The sequence below is a fragment of the Lepisosteus platostomus genome, chromosome 13, assembly GCF_059453375.1.
Source record: "Lepisosteus platostomus isolate fLepPlt1 chromosome 13, fLepPlt1.hap1, whole genome shotgun sequence".
Classification (NCBI taxonomy): domain Eukaryota; kingdom Metazoa; phylum Chordata; class Actinopteri; order Semionotiformes; family Lepisosteidae; genus Lepisosteus; species Lepisosteus platostomus.
Genome location: NC_142623.1, coordinates 25,025,776 through 25,041,991, shown reverse-complemented (window position 1 = coordinate 25,041,991; position 16,216 = coordinate 25,025,776). Strand labels below are relative to the sequence as shown.

Here is a 16,216-nt window from a genome sequence, read left to right as displayed (position 1 = left end):
GGGACTCCTCACGCAGCATGTGCATTTGTGAAAATCTGCGACAGTAAGGTCTCCACACTGTGATCATCCCCAGAGGAAGTGAAATGTTCCATTTTCTATACTGTGACCTGAACTCTGTGCACAATGCCTCTGATTCATCATAGCTGTCTGTGAATTGTTGCACAAAGTCCTAAAAATTAAACCTCCTTTTGAGTAGTGTTTCTACCTTTGGATGGATTGAGCTCGGTTCTGTTGTCTTCACCAGATTTGGTTATAAAAAGATTTCTGGTCCTGAATTTGGCATTCAGCCAAACGTTTTATTAACTGAAGGAAGTTTGCACTTCCCAAAAAAACCTGCAGGATTAACATGTAAATTCAGCCTTTCCTTCTCCCCTTGTACTGCTAGGATCAAGCCTCCTCAGCTGTTCGTTTACTCTCTCACAGCTGTGTCTTGTTTAACAGTTATGGTGTGATTTAAAGCTGAAATTTTTATTAGAAGCCGTTAAACATAAACCCAGCATTGTGGGACTTAAGGAGAAGCAGCGTTAGGAGATTGGTAGGTGAAATAAAATATGCTACACAACAGTGAAAGGGAGAAGTGATGGGTGGGTAAGAAGAGATAAATGTGATGGATAAATGGATGGGTGCCAAACATCGATTAAAGGTCAAAGTCGTTCCTGGTAAAGATTCCTCATGAAGATTAAATGTTATCACACAGTGGCTGCTGTATTTATTCAGTCATTGATACAGACTTTGCTAAACATAATTTATTTTGATTGAATTAATATATTGGAGGCTGTCTAGAAGCACTGAGTGAGGATTTCTTGTGTATTTAATTCTAGATGAATGACAACAAAAGCCAGTTTGTTGGCTGGGAAGCTGGTAGAATGTGGTCTAATAGGCCTACACATATGGAAGACCAAAGAATCAGTGTTGTTTTGTCTTTGGAAATTGTAAATGTTGTGGATCTGCTAGCCAAAATCTCTGGGTTGTTTTACTTTGCTTTGGGAGTTGATTTGGGTGTTTCAGAGGTACAGCAGAAAACCTATACAGACCTGGCAAGTTACCATCCCATCCATGCATTTTCTAACCACTTCTTCCAATTTCGGGGAAGCTGCAGCTCATTCTGGCTAGCAACAGACGCAGGGCAGGGTGCACCCTGGATGGGACGACAGTCCATCGCAGGGCAGACACACAGAAGGACAAATACAACAGAAGCCAATTAACCAACCTGTATGTTTTTGGACTGAGGGAGGAACACAGATAGCACCCCAGGTTCAGAACTGAACATGAGGGAGCCCCTGTGCTGCAAGGCTGCAATGCTAACCACTGCACATCTGTGCTGTAGAATGCTGTGCACCTAAATGCATTGATTAATTTTTACGATGAGATTCATGAACTGGAAGTGTACATTAAGAAGTTTCACATGGTTGTATTTTTGTTGATGTTGGTATCATTCTAGCGAAGTCTGATTTTTCTTCATGAATTTTAAAGACCAGATGGCCATATTACAGGTCTGCCCTGAGTTCTTTTAGAGGCTGAAACAAACCTGTTTGTCATCTAGTGAATACAAGTCATATGATGGTGAAACATCTGCGGTAGTGAGACCGCATGTGTTTTTATGAGCCCTTTTATGTAGAAGCAATTTCAAAGCTTCCAATCGTCCTCCTCTTGTGACAAATTTCTTTGTTCACCAGACAGAGACAGAAAGCTTCTGTCTCACGCCTCATTATGCAGGTGTCCTGCATGCAGGTGAATTTAATTCTTCTCTGGTCATAGTGGATATGTTGGGCTATTATGTCTGTGATGATAAAGCTGACATAGGTTGCCCAGTTTTCTCTGGTCAGAAAGTTCTGCATGGGCGGATTACATTAAAAACCACAGCAACTGGAGCAGCAGATGTGTGTGCAATTAAACATTGATATTTGCCACAGTTACCAAAAAAGAGAGCAGGGCCAAAATTAGATCAGAATCTTTTGCTCATTAGTCATAAACAATCTGCTACCACATGCATGAGAAAAGGCTTCATTTTCCTTGTTTTGAAGTATATGAGTATCCTGACAAAACACTCCTGTCACAATCAGCAAAGAAATTGGAGAAGTAGTTGTTGAAATTTCCAGGAGAGTAATGTAATAACATTTAGAAATGAGAAGTGGCCATTTGGTCAGTCTTGCTTGATTGGTTCCTAGTGATGGACCTGAGAACCTAATTCAGCTTCAATAGTATGCCTGAGTAACCTGTTCGTCTCCAAGGACCCTTCACAGGGTCAATGACAGTCATTGTCAAGCATGTAGCAGACCATCTCTAATGCTTCTGCCTGTGAAGTAAGGATTCTCGGTTTTAACTTAAAATCAAAGTGAGATCTGTATAAATGCTAGGAAAAAAGTAAGGAAATGCCACTACCAATGATTAAGTAAGGAAAGCAGAAATGCAATCAGTAGATTCTCTAATTTTCCCAAGTCTGTTTTGTCCAAAGATACACGGGTGTGTATTGTGTCTGTGTGCCATGTAATGGAGTATATCATGATTTGCGCATGTTGCTTGCCAGGATAAGCTCCATCTCTTCCCCCTGCCAGCTCAGTATTGGATAAAGCGGTTAGAAGAGGGTTGAATGTATGGTAAATCTAAAGACTGGAAATGTGATGTACTTTACTTACAGTGAAAAGCTTAAGAATTTGGGCAGTGAAGTGAAATCTTGTGATTTATGCTTTGTACTATTGAAAGTTTTGTTTCAGATCAATACATTATTACGAGGCAAAAGTAGAGAATTTCAGATGTCTTTCCAATTCATTCCCCATCATCAATTACATTATCAGTAAAGACTTGTGTGCCAGGACCAGCTTTTGTGTCATTGGGTATTGCTTTTCATAAATGTTTAGCAGTGTTTCTAGATACCAGAAATGGGGGGATTGAACACAGCAACTGAAATTGTTCTAACATGACTAAATATGCATGAAAAGCAATACCCAGCAGCAAAAGTTCACATTCTACACTTTTGCCTCATAGTAATATTTTGAGCTTATATGCAAGTTTCATTACTTCATAGCAAAAATGACAAATTGCACTTTACTTTTCCAGTACCTAAGCTTTTCACTGTATTTGCTTTGTTTTTAATCACATGAAGGATCTTGGGTGTTGCCTATGTATCCTAATAGGCTTGATTATAGTATTTTTTGACATCCTGGACTTCCAGAGTTGCTGATTATTGAGTAACCAAGGATTACTATAAGGACCGGATGTCTCAAGTGTCAACTTGAACAGAAAGGGTACACTTGAATAAGAACCCTTCTGTTCTATGAAACCAATACATTTTCTCCTAGAATATTTAACTTATGGTTTGGTGTTTGCATTGAAATGCACAGGTACTTTTACATTTTTAATGCAAAATAAATCTATTCATTAGAATGTGCGTTTTACTCCACATTTTCAGATTATGTTGTATGTAAATACCTGTAAAAAACTGATTTGACATTTTGTTTTTTCAGTTTAAGAAGCTTGCTGGTTTGTGTTGACTTCAGAAAGTCTGCTGACATTTATGAGGCTTTGCACCTCTTTTTAGAGGCAACGTGGAAGAAATACTAGACAAATCTTTCTCTTCTTCCGGTGCATTGCCTAATGTACTATATATATACTAGAAGCAGTCGAAACACACGATTATTTATAGACTTATCATCATAGACTTTTCATCTGTGCATTGCAGTTGCTTAGTTACTTACAGTGGTGGGTTCAGTATTTCTTTTGACAGCTATGGTTGCTCAGGACCAGTTACTGTTCAAATTTGCTTTGTCTTACCATGATATAGTAGCACTAGTGCTGTTAAACAGAGCCTTAAATTGTAATATACTGTATGTACCAAACTGATGAATACATTACTCAAACCCCCTTGTAGTTATCTCAGTTCAGGACTAACAATGCCCTGGCTTTAATCTGTGTAAAATATTAATTAAAAATTATGGCCACAAATTAACAAATGTTCCTATTTCTGAACCAATTTCTGAGTGGCAGTGCCCTTTTCAGAATGTAGCAACCCAAATTATACATCCATCCATTTTCTATTTTATACCGTTCAGGTTCACGAGGGAGTGTCTCACCCTGGATGAGACACCAGTCCATCTCAAGACAACACAGATATAGACATGCATACACTCACACCAGGTCCAGGTTTTTCCAGAAGCCAGTGAACCTACCAGTATATCTTTGGTCTGTGGAAGGAAATTGGAGCACCTGGTAGGAAACCCACATGAACATGGGTAGAACATACAAACTCCAGGCAGATAGTACCTTAGAAATTGAGCCCAGGGCCCCAGCACTGCGAGGAAGCAATGCTAACCACCATGCCAACACAAATTATACATAGCCTTGTAAATGTCTGTGCACATAGGTTTGTTTGTAAATAAAATAAATGCAGTGGAATCACCCACAAGAAATTGGACTTGACGTCAATGGTAGACTGTGCATTACTTGTCTAATGGCCTAATCCAAGAAAACTAGCCCTCTGATTAGTATTGCTACCTTTGAACTTATATCTTTATTCCAGAGTTCTAAAAATAACCTTTTTTATGGTTGTGTGCTCTGAGTTCAGAAAAAAAAAAGATGGGTAACCAGCATAAATCTTTAATTCCTTGCAATTACATAGTGAATTTTGATCACAGAGCACTTTAAATAAAAGAGAACTGCTTTATCCCCCACTGAATTTCAATACCCACTTAGGTGTTGTGTTCCAGCAATTCAGCTCCAACTTCTAATTCAGAGAACAGCAAGTTTAAGGTGGCTAGAGATGATATTAGTCCAGGGAACCTTTTAGCACACAGTAATGAAACGTGCACATGGATCACAACTGAAAGATGAAAGTGAATTAGATTAGAACAGAAGCGGAAATTCTGCTTTTCACAAAGAGTTATGGATGTCTGCAACAAGTTTAACACTTGTCCTAGACAGGTGGTTGAGACTGAAACTCTGGGCTCTTTTTTTTCCTTATTTTTGGAATGAAGGCCAAATAAAGAAAAATCCAACACCCGCTGTGTTGCCATTCCTACCCTGGCACTTCACAGATCACGTTTGATAAGAAGGTGAGTATCTGAAGAAGTCGATAGGAAACATCTGTCACATCAAGCAGCTAAACAGAGGCTGAACTGTAATTTAATACACATAACTATAAATTGAGAAAAACCAAGGAATTCGTCAATACAAACAGAGAACACAGCCTACACTTGATATTACATATCATAGAGTGCGTTGGACCTGGGAGACCTTGAGATAAGCTAAATTAATAAAGAATACCAAGCATGCTGCTACTTACTGATTTTTTGTGTTAATAAGTCATTACTGTGTGTTTTGTCACTTAACTAAGCCATTAATCATATGTTGGTGTTCCCTGGTTCTTTCAAAGTAATGATAACCTTCCTTGCTACAGTGAGTGGTATTAGTAAAAACTGTTGGCTTTTTAGTGTTTAGTGTTTTTGGTTTTGTTAAAGTATCAAGATGTGGAGAGTGGGATGATGTAGCCCAGTATCTTGGGGAGGATCCCAGGATTTTGAGCTAAAAGTGCAGTACTGATGTGTACTACCCAAAACTATGAATATAATCATCTATAATTTTTTCTGAGTGCTGCTGGCAAAAGTTGGTTTCTGATAGCCTCATGATAATTAATGTATTCCCTCTGTAGTGTGCCATATGCAAAGATCAGTATTGTTGTTGTTGTATTTTACTGTTATATGAAATAGATATTGTTGAGAGACAAATTGCTATCTAGTCATCTATTTCTGTTGGACTCCGACAATAATAATAATAATTGCTTACACTTATATAGCGCTTTTCTGGACACTCCACTCAAAGCGCTTTACAGGTAATGGGGACTCCCCTCCACCACCACCAATGTGTAGCATCCACCTGGATGATGCGACGGCAGCCATAGTGCGCCAGAACGCTCACCACACATCAGCTATCAGTGGGGAGGAGAGCAGAGTAATGTAGCCAATTCATAGAGGGGGATTATTAGGAGGCCATGATTGGTAAGGGCCAATTGGAAATTTGACCAGGACACCGGGGTTACACCCCTACTCTTTTCGAGAAGTGCCCTGGGATTTTTAATGACCACAGAGAGTCAGGACCTCGGTTTTACGTCTCATCCGAAGGACGGCGCCTGTTTACAGTATTTGTGTCCCCATCACTATACTGGGGCATTAGGACCCACATGGACCACAGGGTGAGCGCCCCCTGCTGGCCCCACTAACACCTCTTCCAGCAGCAACCTTAGTTTTTCCCAGGAGGTCTCCCATCCAGGTACTGACCAGGCTCACACCTGCTTAGCTTCAGTGGGTTGCCAGTTGTGAGTTGCAGGGTGATATGGCTGCTGGAAGTGGAACAATCACTGTTCCACTTGTCTTTAGGGATATAAAGCTCCTCATCCAAATCAGAAATTAATTGATCGATTTCTGGATGTGGTATTGTCTTGATTTCCAAAATGCTCTCAGCTAAAGTGGACAGAAACAAACAGGCAGACTGAATATTATCTTAACGCAATGGTAGTGTGAACTGTTCGTGATATTTGAGTACATTTCCAACAAGTTTTCAGACAGGAGCGGTCTTCCTCCTTCAAAGATATGCATACAAAAGGGAGATGCCCTTCTGTAACAGTTTTTTTTATCAGGTTTTCATAGCTAATGTCAAGTCTGGTTTGTACATGGGAAACTTTTTATGTAGTAAGTTCATGGTCTTAATTTTAAATGCTTTCCACCAAGCTTGAGCTGAGTTACAAGCTGTCTAACCAAGATGGCCTTTGTCCTGCCTCGGGATCAAACTTTTTGTAAGGGATATTATTTTGGATTATTGTAACTCTGGGCTCTTAATAGCTGAAATATAAAAGTAGATGACGTCATTTTCACTTCGATAAGCTACAATACTACCAAGTGAGCAAGATGTGTGGAATGGTCTCCTTTGTAGCCTTTCTCATGTTCGTATACACCGGTCCCCTGTCACCATATTGTAACATTGGTTTGTCAAGGAGAGGAGGCCTCCCATCCCGGCACTGACCAGGCCCATCCCCTGCTTGTGCTCAGATCAGGCTACAACAAAGAAGCACTGCTGTTAATTGAAGCACGCGCTTTCAAAACGAGTTGCACGATTCGCCTTTAAACTTGGACCTTTATTCTTACAGTTTGATGTTAGGATCAAGCATTTGAAGTTGTTGGTTTACTCTCTTGTTGGACTGTTTTTTATTGAGATTATGACTTGATTTAAAGCTGAAATTTTATTACTCAATGACTTGAGTGCGGCCTGGTGTCTGTGAACTGCCGATCCACTGCTAGTGTTACATCATCACAGGAGCGCCTAGTGGCTTAGCTCTGGGCCTGGAGTGTCCAGTTCATCCTGCAAGTCACATTCACTTCCAAGGAACATCGGTCTTGAGCTCCTGCAGCCTAGAATCTGGAAGCAAAAGAATCTTTAAACAAGGACAGTGCCAAAGGGGCAACATAACTAAGAACAATTATTTGAAAATATTTTTTAAATACTTGTCTGTTTTCTGAAGTGCTTTTGCTCACAGCAGTTGTTCCATGATGTAAAAAGGATACAAAAGTGCTTGTTTGCGTAATAAAAAACCCAGATGTGTGCTGCTTCAGATTTTATCTCCAGCCGGCCTGGCTCTGGACTCCTTGAAGGCCTTGTGATGGAAACTGTCTGAACAAGGGAGTTCTGTCTGGAGCAGCAGATCCTGTAGATCTGTGCAGCTTCAGGAAACGGGATGAGTGCCGAACGTCTTCTACATGGGCAGAGGCAGAAAGTGCTGCCATCCTGCACACAAAGCTGCAGATGGGCAAGGTAACCAGCAAGTCAGAATCAGGTGAAAATGTGTTGTGCTATCTGTGGAATAAGTTACCTTCTGAAAACTCAGAAGCTAAGCACACTGGGATATGAGCATGAAGGATCACTCTGGTCTTTTTTCCCAGAAACTGTTTGTCCTGTAAAAAGAAAAACAAAAGATTAAAGAAATTCAGACAACATCCACATGAATCAGTATTGGTTATTTATAATTAAGGGTTTAGTTCTGAAGCTTAGAGTCAATTTGGTATTCATGATTGAAAACTTTTAACGTTTTTCTTTTAACTTTAAAAGTACATTACAAACTAAATCTTCAAACTGTAAAACAAAGCATGCAATACCTATTTGATATTTATACCAACTGGTATATTGATAAATAGGAACAAGTAAAGGTTTATTCCATGCTGAAAATAGAAGAAAACACACAATGTTTCAGCCGTGGAGCCTTCTTCGGGTATGAGAGAGGAAACTCGGCAGCTAATAAAACATGGGAGAACAGAAGCCGGGAGTGGAGAGGTGGCAGGAGCAGGAGAGAAGAGTGGACACTCAAGTGGTGTGAAGTTAAGAGAGGTGAAGAAAGGTGTGAAGTCAAAATCTGCAAATGAATAGAGAGAATTAGAAGGAAACGGGTGTGTTGTTGAGAGGGGGTAGGTGTGATCCTAGTTTCAGGATAATTTTGGTTTTGGATGTCTTTCTGCAATAGGAGTTGAGAAACCCCTCTTTGAGAATGCAGACAGATCAGTATAATCATGGTTGTTAGAGGTGAAATGAGAAACTTACCTACTTTAACTACATTGATGATTCATTTTATGAGGATTGTCTTTTAAGACGGAGAACCTCTGTATTATTGAATGTTGAATTTTTAAAATCCTGTTCTTAATGAATGTTAAGTGGACTATGAATTCCTTAATTAGACTATGTATGTTTTTTCATCGTGGTTTCCTGGTTTTTTTTTTCTTGGAATATATAATTATTTCAAGCGCTTCCCTGTTGCTAGGCAACCATAATAAACAAGATCTAATCTAATTATAGTACAGTAACAAGTAATAGGTTTATTCCATGCTAAAAAGAGAAGAAAGAAAATGCAACGTTTCGGCCGTGGAGCCTTCTTCAGGTGCTTCATGTGTTTTCTTTCTTCTCTTTTCAGCATGGAATAAAGCGATTACTTGTTCCTTTGCAGCCTACGCATGTTGACGCAGCCACCCTCCTGAATTATAGTACAGTGTACTTGGATATATAAGAGTAAAATACATATTTAAAGTAGAAATCATCAATTTCAAAATCTCCAGGAAGTAATGGGATTCATTAGTTACATTTTTAGTAAATAATATTTTAAATTATTCCTAGGAGCACAGTTACAGCCTAGAAACACATTTTGGGTATTATAAAGAAACAGGCATCTTAGTCTGCTGAAGCTTTAAAAAATCATCTGTAGTTTCGTTTATATTGGTTTTCATACTATTTCTTGCCCTTGTGAACTGATAAAACTAATTTTCATTTTTAGATTTAGTGTATTTTTGTAGACTTTCCAGAAGGTGTCAGTAGTGTGCGTAGATTGTGTCCTGAGCTGTAGCCCTGCGAGTGTGTCACAGCAGTGAACTGAGAAGGGAGATATTGTCTCCAGACTGGATCTAGGGACCCTCAAGAATGATTGGAGGGCTTTTCCCTTAGTTGGTAAAACTGATATCCTCACATTACAATCAAATTTTGTGCTGATCTAAAGAAATAGACTGTTTTAAGTGTGCAAAGCTCTTGCAGTGTTACTTTCAGCAGGTTATCATTCATATTACCTGTACTCAAGTGCAGACTCTTGTGATGTTATTTTAAAGTGAGTAAAGGAGAAAAGTTGAAAAGAGGTCCTAAAGCTAAGAAGAGTATGAGAACGCTTTATCTTGCAAGGACACATGTAGTCACGAGAGAAGCTATATCTAATATTATAATAGGCTTTTCATGTGCATTAGCAAGATTTCTTTAACATTCTTACTCAGGGAAGACTGAAAATTAAACTCTTCACTGGAAGAATCAGGGGCAGATTTTTCTGCAGCATTGAACCAGGGATATGATTTAATGGTAGTTTTCTTACCTGCAGTTGTGGAATTCAGGCAGGAAGCATTGAACAGCAGAGATAGTTACAAGTAACAGGAGGTCTTGCAGCCCATATACCCTTTTTGGTACTAAATTGTTCGATGAGCTTAAAAAAAAAAATCAGAATATTGGCTTCAACAACTTGTCTGGGTAGCTTGTCCCATACTCCCCGCATCCCACTTTCTTCACGTATCAGATGGAACCTGCTTCATTCACAACTGATGTGCAGTCCCCTAGGTAATGCACAGCAACCATTCATTATTAGCACATCCAGAACACATCAGATCAGGTGGAGAAGATCTGAATTAAGGTAGAGCTAACCTAAGTAGATTTTAGCTAGGGCCCTGGGTTAAATGCCTCCAAGTCTGTTTTTCATGGACTTTTTGATGACTAAGTAGTCGGGAGCATCCAAAGTGTACCTGATCACCATAGTGGGATGTCAGAGATTCTGGTCCATGAGGAAGAGCACCACCTTCTGGTTCACAGGAACCACTGCTGACAGGTATGCATTGTCAGTACAAACCAGGCCCAAGCATGCTTAGCTTCAGAGGTCTGATGAGAGCAGTCAGGCTTCAGCATTACATTGAATGCAGTCTAAATGACCCAAATATTAAGTGCGTGCACATTTTTATTTGTTGCTTGCTTTTCCACTGTACAGTATTAGGTTTGGGAAAAGGGGTAATAAAGGGGTGTTAGCGTGTGACTCCATTAATCTCTGCCACAAAACAAGCACTGAAAATCTTGCTCACCCTGATAATCCCACTCATCATAGGCTGGAATTGCAGAGCCAGGGTCATAGACACACCTACTGAGTGTCATTTGACATTTGACATTTGCTTTAGCACAAGTGTTTTTTTAGAGAGTGCCAGATCGTTCCTTTGTAGGATCCTTTATACCTCTGAGCTTCAATTGTAATTTTTAGCAGTGTGCTATAATTGTGACATCAGACTACACAGACTGCACATCAGGGTTCTAAACTGCTATGTATCCTTGAGTCCTCGTCTCTCTGTTGGCCATGAAGTAAAGTAGGTATTCTGGTGCCTATAGAAAGTCTACACAGCCTTTCCAACGTAACAGATTTTGTGTCCTTACAGCCTGAAATCAAATTAATCATAATTTATTTATGTTTATTTACACATTGTAACCTGCATAATTTCATCCAATTCAAGGTCAGGGGGAGAGCCGTAGCCTAACCTGGCAAACAACGGGTGCAAGGTGGGATACACCAGCTCTTCACAGGGCAGGCAGACGCACATATTCATACTAGGGCCAATTTTCCCAGAAGCCAATTAACCTATCAGTATATCTTTGACTGTGGGAAGAAATTGGAGCATCTGGAGGAAACCCATGTGAACACGGGCAGATTATTCAAACTCATAGAGATGGTATCCCAGGAATTGAACAAACACCCCTGTGATACAAGGCAGCAATGCTAACCACTGTGTCACCATGCTGCCCCTAACACACACAACCTTCAAGTAAAAAATATTCAAACATTCTGAAATTTTTACAAATGAAAACTTAGACAATGGATTAGATTGGTGTACACACCCCTTAGTAAAACCAAATATAAATTGTAACTAGTTGCCTTTGTAATCACACGGCAACCTAATCAACCATCACCTGTGTTCAACTGTAGTAATTGTAATGATTTCAGCATTACATCAGCTGTTCCTGTAGGCCATCTCTGCTGGGTAGTGCTATCAAAACATTTTGAGATAAAGTTTTAGAAAGTCATGGAGCAGGAGATTGATATAAAAAGTTGGCAAAGGCCTTAATTATCCCTTGGGGCACTGTCAAGATGAATATTAAAGGAGGGAATGTGTTTGGCACCACCAGGATCCTGCCTGGATCCATGAAAAAAAACTAACAGCAATGTTCCAAGCACTCCACAGATCTGGCCTGAATGGTAAGAGGGCAGGAATTAAGCCATTACTGAAAAAATGGTAACAAAGTCTGATAAAACTAAAATTAAACTTTTTGGTCTAAATGCAAAATATTACGTTTGGTACAAACCCAACACAGCACATTATCCAAATGACACTGTCCCATCTGTCAAGAATGTTAGTGGCAGTATCATGTTACTGGGATGTTTCTCATTGTCAGGGACTGGGACACTTATTAAGATAGAAGGGGAAGTACAGAAAAGAGCAAAGTACATAAAAGGTACAGGTAAACATTTTGCCATTCAGCATGGTCTTGACAAAGAGCCAAAGCAACAGTGGAGTTGCTAAAGAAAAGGGCAAATGTCCTTGGGTTATCCAGTCAAAGCCCTGATCTCAGTTCAATTCAAAATCTGTGAAATGACTTGAAGGCTGTGGTCCATCAACGGCCCCCTCACAATTTGATCTTGAGCAGGTATATACAGACGGATGGGCAAACCTAGCCAAATCTAGGTCTGTTATGTTAGTACAGACCTTTTCAAACTTAAATTTGGTATTATAATAATAATAATAATAATAATAAACTTTTTATTTTATATAGCGCCTTTAAAGGTGGCTTCTCAAAGCGCTTTACAGGATGACAATAACAATAAATAAGAAGACTACAACAATAAATAAGAAGATTTCACAAGATAAGACACAATTACAACAATACAACAATAACAATAGAGGAGACCGTGGAAGGTGGTATTAAGAAGAGCAGAGGGGTGAGGAATGGAACCAGTTAAGTAAAGGCTTTTCTGAAGAAGAAGGTTTTGAGTCTGGATTTGAAGGAGTTTAGAGAAGGTGACTCTCTGATATCCTTGGGCAAAGAGTTCCAGAGCTTGGGGGCATAGCAGGAGAAGGCCCTGTCGCCCATACAATGTAGACGGGCTTGGGGGACAGTAAGATGGGCAGAATTTGAAGAGCGGAGGTTGCCAGGTGGGGAGTAGGGCGATAAAATTTCAGACAGGTATTGAGGTGCCAAGCCATGTAAAGCCTTATAGGTGAGCATGAGGATTTTAAAGTCTACGCGGAATTCGACCGGAAGCCAGAAAATAATTCAAGCAAAAAGTGTTTCTACCAAGTACTAGCTCAAGGGGTTGAACCAAATCATTTTTTCTAGATTTTCATTTATAATTATTTTTCCGAATGTTTGAGCATATGTATTTCACTTGGAAGCTGTGTTAATAAAGGTAAAAAAATGATCATTTTGTGTCTTTATTTCAGGCTTTTAGGTAAACAAATGTGTCTCTTTGGAAAGGCACTTTACCTGCTAGGATTAAAAACAAAATCAATTCCTTTAAAGTCTCCTATGTTCACACCAGAGAGATTAAGATTCCTTTAAAATATCTGTGGATCACATAACTTTGAAATCTGATGTTAATCTTGTAAGTTTATTGTAAGACCAATGATCAGCGTGATACTGAATGTGATATTGAAGGAAGCGTCAGTAGTGAAACGCAGTGTAGGTCTGGGATTAAGTAGAAAGCACCACCTGCTGGGCATGTGCAGCATGACTTCACACAGAAACAGGCCGGCAGGAAAGCTTCCGAGTCCGAGGGGCTGCTTACGGAGATAAATGTTAGCAAGCAAAGGACTGACTCCATAGTGCAGCATTTCCCAACATTTTCCAGCCTCAGGCACACATGGCACCATCCAACCCCCACTCTTCCCTCATCGCCTGTGAACATTTAAACAACCTGTTGTGTATTTATGAGTCTCAGTGGAAACGCCTTTACTTCCGATTAATTTTATTCCACAAGGCCCAATGAACAGTGCTGCAAAATTAGCACACTGTATATTAATAAAACTGTGCGCCAGAGTATTCATAATCCCCTTTTCATTAAATATAATGAGAAGAGTTCAGCTAAATGCTGAAAAGTGCAATGTCAGGTAGGATTAAAGGCTCTGATTTTTAATTTCTGTAATCTGTTTTTGTCCGTTGTTCAAGCCTACGTACATTGTTAGATATGCATATAGTGAAAATCTGTAAAGCTGTCAAGTTTTATTCCTCTCTATGTAGTGCTAAACCTGTCTCTGTCTGCATTTGACATTTTTAAGATATTTTTTAAAAAGCCCTTCTGGAGTTCAAGGAGCGATTGCGTTTGCCAGGGTCACAGAATGATTTGGGAAAAGTTTCCACCTCGGAAACTGAAACGCATTGGCACAGTTTTCAACTTTTAAGCTTAAAAACTAGATTGCAGAGCAGCTTCTGATTTTTTATTTTTATTTTCAGATTGCATCTTTTTCAGTAGAGCTTATATATGAACTTGTTGAACTGCAAGTAAGACAAATTTAATCAAAGATATTTCAGGTGCATCAGTCAGACGTTGATAACAATTGGCAGCATATTTCTTACTTTTGTCTGTTTTGGGACATCATGCTGCTCAGGTCTTCTGCAGTGAAGAAAATCAGCCACGTCGTCATTGCAAGCATGACAATGAATTCATCTTGATCCAGCTTTGCACACAAAATGCAAATCAAGCTGCTTTATGAAATCACCTACATTTGTCAGACAAAGAAATCCTAAATGGTGTATTTTTTATTTTATTTTTACCGAATCACCATTTTGGAAAAGACCGAAGTAGTGTCTCACGTGGGCTGTAGGTATCTGTAGGCTGATACCTGAAGGTTAATTGGTTCCTGTGGCCCTGGTGTGTGCCCTGCAATGGACTGGTGTCTTGTCCAGGGTGTATCCTGCCTTGCCATTTTGTAACTGCTTCATCAGGGTGGTGGGGGAGCCAGAGCTTATCTATTCAAGCATCTGGTGGAAGGTGGGACAGAACACCAGTCCATCGCTCCATCGTATGGCAGACACAAGCACAGACACACGGACAGCCAGGGCCAGTTTACCCAGAAAACAATTAACCTACCAGTATGTCTTTGGACTGTGAGAGGAAACCGGACCACCAGGAGAAAACCCTCGCAAACACGTGGAGAACATACAAACACCACACAGATAGCACCCTAGGTTCAGAATTGAATCCAGGGCCTTAGAACTGCAAAGCAGCAATGCTAACCTTGCAAACCACGCAACTCACTAGGTGTGACTTCATTCGTAATTTTTAATTGAATTGCCTCAACAGGCTGTTCCCTGTACTTGGTGTTCTGTTGACTAGAAACTTGTGTGGCTTGCGACTCCCATTAAATACTGGTTAAGAACAGAAAAACAGAAAGTAATTACAAATGGTTAGTGGTAGTGAGGTCAATCAAGCAGGTGTTAGAGATTGGGAATTCCAAACTTTTTTATGAACAAAGCGGTATGCCTATGAAAATAGATACATATCATTTACAGTGGTGCTAGAAAGTTTGTGAACCCTTTAGAATTTTCTACATTTCTGCATACATTTGACCTAAAATGTGATCAGATCTTCATTTAACTCATAAAAATATACATGATCAACAGTTAACGTAAACGTTTGGTTGAAGTCATTGCTGCTCAAGGGGCTCACACCAGTTACTGAAAGCATAGGTTCACGTACTTTTTCCGACAAAGACATTTAATGTTGGATCATTTTGATCATTAAATGAATGAAAAAGTATATCCTTTTGTGTGTTCTTTGCTTTATTGGGTTCTCTTCATCTATTTTTATGACTTAGATGAAGACCTGATCAAGTTATAGGTCAAATTTATGCAGAAATTTAGAAAATGCTAAAGGCTTAAACGTTCTACCATCACTGTAGGTGATTTTTCATGTTCATGGATGGGGTTTGTAATAATTCCTCATGTCATGTACAGTGGAAACTTTTTTCAACAGAGCTCAAAGCGTACCCTTTACCTGGGATTTTGAAAGGTAAATCACTGAGCTGTTTACGAGAGAGAGAAAGTCGTCTTCTAATGATTGGAGATGGGGACATTGTGGTCCTCTGTAAATTCCTAAGGAGCTGCATTAGAGATCTTTGGCCCTTAAAACAGCTCTTTGTCCTGGGCTGTGGATAAGGGAACTGAAAGCCTCTGAATTGAAGTGATAAGAACAAATCTCACAGTATCACAGTTCATTAGGGAACTGAAAAAGCTCAAAATTTTCTTGATGGTTGAGGCATGAACACTGAAGTTGGCTGCACTAGTGGCCTGAAGATCTTTAGGTGTTACTCTGGGGTTCTTTGTGACTTCCTGGATTTTTGGGATTGATCTTTGAGAGAGCTTGACAGGACAACCAGCCCTAGGCAGAGTTACCTTAAATTTCCATTTGAACACTGTCTTTTTGACAGTGGATGTATGGAGCCACAAATGTTTAGAAATGGGTTTTTAACCTCTCCAGACAGAAGAGCATCAACTACTCTTTATCCAAAGTCCTCTGATCATGGCATGAAGTGCATGATCCACTAAGTTATATAATGATGACAAAACTCTCAAGTTACTATACAGGACAGAGCTACCTGCAATCAGTCCTTATTGATCTTTTACC

At 39.6% G+C, this 16,216-nt stretch overlaps 1 protein-coding gene across 2 annotated transcripts in view; it reads left to right on the top strand.

Annotated features, from left to right (window-relative positions):
• The window catches only part of LOC148650233 (cAMP-dependent protein kinase catalytic subunit alpha), an 88,131-nt gene that overhangs the window by 6,460 nt on the left and 65,455 nt on the right, over window positions 1–16,216 (top strand). Inside the window, exon 1 of one of the 2 annotated variants that reach the window (XM_088603813.1) lies at window positions 7,127–7,797. The exons of the other annotated variant lie outside the window; for it this stretch is intronic. Coding sequence (XP_088459939.1) covers window positions 7,743–7,797 — 55 coding nt within the window. The 5' untranslated portion in view covers window positions 7,127–7,742. Of the gene's footprint in view, window positions 1–7,126; window positions 7,798–16,216 lie in introns of those variants that run through there. 2 annotated transcript variants of the gene reach the window in all.